The 4257-nt window shown below is 37.4% G+C and overlaps 2 protein-coding genes across 2 annotated transcripts in view; one reads left to right on the top strand and one right to left on the bottom strand.

Annotated features, from left to right (window-relative positions):
* Positions 1 to 1109, bottom strand: part of def6b (DEF6 guanine nucleotide exchange factor b) — a 19896-nt gene extending 18787 nt beyond the window's left edge. The window contains exon 1 of the mRNA XM_048181926.1: positions 1019 to 1109. The gene's annotated coding sequence lies outside the window, so the exon portion shown is untranslated. The remainder of the gene's footprint in view (positions 1 to 1018) is intronic.
* LOC125263076 (achaete-scute homolog 5-like) lies at positions 678 to 3687 on the top strand. Its single transcript, XM_048181941.1, has 2 exons — positions 678 to 1075; positions 2623 to 3687. The coding sequence occupies exon 2, from the start codon at positions 2800 to 2802 to the stop codon at positions 3304 to 3306; it is 507 nt and encodes a 168-aa protein (XP_048037898.1). The 5' UTR covers positions 678 to 1075; positions 2623 to 2799; the 3' UTR covers positions 3307 to 3687.
* Positions 3688 to 4257: the final 570 nt, after the last annotated feature.

Raw genomic sequence — 4257 nt, 5'->3', positions numbered from 1 at the left:
ATAGACAGACACAGACAGACAGACAGACAGACAGATAGATAGATAGATAGATAGACAGATAGATAGATAGAAAAAGAGACAGACAGACAGATAGATAGATAGATAGATAGATAGATAGATAGACAGACAGACAGACAGATAGATAGATAGATAGATAGATAGATAGACAGACAGACAGACAGACAGACAGACAGACACAGACAGACAGACAGACAGACAGATAGATAGATAGACAGATAGACAGATAGATAGATAGACAGATAGATAGACAGAGATAGATAGACAGATAGACAGACAGACAGACAGATAGATAGATAGATAGATAGATAGACAGGCAGATAGATAGGTAGATGGATAGGTAGACATATGGATAGATAGATAGATAGATAGATAGATAGATAGATAGATAGATAGATAGATAGATAGATAGATAGACAGATGGATAGACAGACATATGGATAGATAGATAGATAGATAGATAGATAGATAGATAGATAGATAGATAGATAGATAGATAGATAGATAGATAGATAGACAGATAGAAATACAGGTTCTGTATATATAGTATCTGTCTGATACGATGTGATTAGATCTGATGTGATTAAACTGTTATTGTGTCAAATGAATGCTCATCTGACTGTATCTTCATAAAGCAGAGGAAGCACAGCCGTCACACTCTTCATACAGTGATCATTTAAAGACACTGAGGATATGAAGCACTCGTCATCATCAGTAAATCTGGACGCTCACTGTGAAGATATGAAGGATGACTGTGCATGGATGACAGATCTGAGATCAGTAAACAGCCGTTTGCAGCTTTCTGCACCCCGCTGTAATTTCAGACTCCAACACAAAACAAAAATCCATCTCTGCTGACTTCCTGAGGCTCATCCTGCCTTTGAAATGTTCATGTCAGAGTGTAAACACACACACACACACACACACACACACACACACACACACACACACACAGGGGGCGGGCCGCGTCTCGACGGCAGGTAAAGCACTGAGAGCTCACCTGTAACATCACTCAGGTGTGTGAGGATACAGAGACAGGAGAGCCGGATCCTCTTAGGTATGTTTTCTTTCATTGCTTCCTTTTGTTGTGCCTGTAATAATGCAGAAAACATTAAATTAAAACTAGTTTGTGCCGGTCAAGATTAAACTTAACGACAAACCTGGTTTAGCTGCAGTTTAAGAATGAATCTGTATGAAAAGATGTTGATGTGCAGAATAAGAATAAGATACTTTAATGCTGTGTCTAATATCTAATCTATTTTAATACTGAATCATCAATCTGTACAGTATTAACATGTGTGTGTGTGTGTGTGTGTGTGTGTGTGTGTGCGCAGATATATATATATATATATATATATATATATATATATATATATATATATATATATATATATATATCAATTATATATAGTTTGTGTTAAGTGTTGTTTTTTTATTATATGCATGTATGTTACTTGGAATAAATTAGATTTTGGATATATATATATATATATATATATATATATATATATATATATATATGTGTGTGTGTACACACAAACACACATTTTGATATTTTTTTCTTGTTTTAAGCTTAAACATCAATGATCTTTCTTTTGATTTATTTATTTATTTTTTTTACATTTAACTGGTTTATTCAGAATTATTATTCACATATATTTCTTATTTGTGTTTTATTATTATTTCTTATTTGTGAATTATTATTTAAGAAAGTTCTTTAAGATTAATATTTGCTTTGTTTAATATTTATACATTTCTGAATAATAATACTAGCTACACTTTCAGATTTGTTAAATATCTTTATCTGTTTTACTTTTGTCTGCAAAAGCTGCATCAGCTACTTTGCTAATAAATGTCCCGCACCAGGATTGTTTTTCTTTGTAGCCGTACGACATGTTTTCATTGATCATTTCTCCTCCGCTTCTTCATTTTTCTCCTTATTACGTCCAATCTGACACCACTTCACAAGTGAGGGAAATTCCACTGAGATTAGACATCATTTAATGATCTGCCTCAAGCTCAAATACATACAAGACAAGCGCAGATATGTCTTTAAATCAGAAATGCATTGAGTGATAAGATCAGCCGTTTATTTTCCTTCCAGAGATCTGAATTATCGCCTCACCATTCCCGTCGAGCGCATTCTGCTTTGCTCCTGTAACTCTTGTGTAGTACACAATGTCGTGAATTAGAGACGGATTACATGTTCTCAACTCCGACACACTGGCGCACGCTTTTATCTTTAGGCCAGAAACACGCTAATGTTTGGCCAACACATTACAAGCATGCGGCCGTAGTACATACTTCAAACTTTATTTAACATCATGTCTGTTAATAAACCGAATGTGTTATTATTTGGATAGCATGTTGATTTTAACTACTAGACACATGAAACCGAGTTTGCTAGAGGCGTTTGCATTCACAAACTATGTTTTGGGTCTTTTCGCCTGTATTTTATGTCAAATCCATGTTAATTGCAAGGACCATCCGCGGGTTTATCCTGCGTATTTGAACCTCAGCCTAAGTGGTTATTAAGTTAATCTGGAGTGTGTTTGAAGTCTTCTGGTCTAAACTCAAGTCTGTCTCTCTCAAAATCCTTCACAGGGCTTTCAAAGAGCAGCAGAAGCCGTTTTCCGAGCGTCTATCATTGAGACCGGGGAAGAGGATGATGCTTCCTCACCTCAGGAAACGCACGCTAATCCATCAGTCTTAGACAAACTTCCTTGGGCTTGGCTTTCATTTATGAACGAACGACACCAATAGCAACTCGACACTCTCAACATGGACGCGTCCCTCCAGGACTCTCACTGCCGTTTGGGCAGGAGCAGTAGGTATTGTGCGCCCTCTGGTGGTTACCGAGGGAATGATGTCCACTCAGATCCGCTGGGTCGCTCGCTGCCGCTGTTCTTATACCCGACCCATGTGGAGCAGCGAGTCTACGACGGCTCGTACTGTGGGGGAGCATCACTGCTGTCCTACCTGCCGCCGTTCCACGGCAGCTTCGGTGTCTACGAATGTCCGTTCGAGCCCGCCTTCATCCAGAAGCGCAATGAGCGGGAACGCCAGCGAGTGAAATGCGTGAACCAGGGATACGCCAAACTACGCGACCACCTTCCCAACGGAACCACGGACAAGCGGCTGAGCAAAGTGGAGACGCTGCGGGCGGCCATCCGCTACATCAAGTACCTGCAGGAATTGGTGGAGAACGCGGGCAGCGGCGAGGAGAACGGAGAAGCGTCACCTCTTTCCATTTCCGAATCGTCTTCCGAGGAGTCTGTTGGGAGTTAAAGACGTTCAAAAAACATTGTATTCTAACAACTTTTATCATGCACCACCTTTGATTCTGAGTGATTCTCATATATCAGCATGTGTTTCGGTTACGCAAAACCACAATTCTACAATCTAATTCAAAAGAGAGATCAAAGAAATGTGTCAATAAATACAGAAGTTTAATTAAGTTTGGCCTTCAATAAACTAATGAAATCTTCTGAAATGAGTTTTGGTGGTTGCTCGTGTGACGTCTACTATTGAGAGTGTGGTTTCTCAGACTGGGACATGAGGGCACAGGGGTCACGGCGCCCAAAAAAGCCTTGAAATCAACACAACACCCTGTTCTGCCTTTGAACTCTGTGTGATCATGTAAACTGTGATTTTAAACTGTTCTTAAATTCAAATAAACCTTAAATTATAATTAGAATGGGACTGTTTTCACTTAGAAATAGAGTGTTTTCCGGGTTTGAAACGTGTTTTGTTGTTGTGGTTTCATGTCTGTGTTGAACATGCTCATTGCCACTGTGATTTTAAAAACCTAAAAATATATATATTTTTATCATATATAAATATTAATATATTTATATTTAGTATGTTTTAGTATATATATATATATATATATATATATATATATATATATATATATATATATATATATATATATATATATATAAAATCCAAATATATTTATTATTAAAATTCATAATCCATATATAATAATAATAATAATGAAATATGATGTTGACAGTTTTCATGAGATTCACCCATTTGCACTGTTGAGAATCATTGGGACAATCAGAAAAAACTCATAAATATGTGAGACCAAATTTCACAGTGTTTTATCTGTGAGCTGACTGGTTTGCCAGCTCAGTGATGTCACAGAATAAGCCAATGGGATCATTCCAAAGATATGACTCTGTTAACGTCCTGCCTCTTAATCTATGCCTCTGTGAACATAACTGTGTCATG

The sequence above is a fragment of the Megalobrama amblycephala genome, linkage group LG2 (genome assembly GCF_018812025.1).
Source record: "Megalobrama amblycephala isolate DHTTF-2021 linkage group LG2, ASM1881202v1, whole genome shotgun sequence".
Taxonomy (NCBI): Eukaryota; Metazoa; Chordata; class Actinopteri; order Cypriniformes; family Xenocyprididae; genus Megalobrama; species Megalobrama amblycephala.
The sequence above is the reverse complement of the archived record's forward strand: the minus strand, read 5'-3'. Positions and strand labels throughout refer to the sequence as shown.

Excerpts from the sequence above, each read along its gene's own strand:
- LOC125263076 (XM_048181941.1), top strand. The coding sequence starts at position 2,800 with ATGGACGCGTCCCTCCAGGACTCTCACTGCCGTTTGGGCAGGAGCAGT.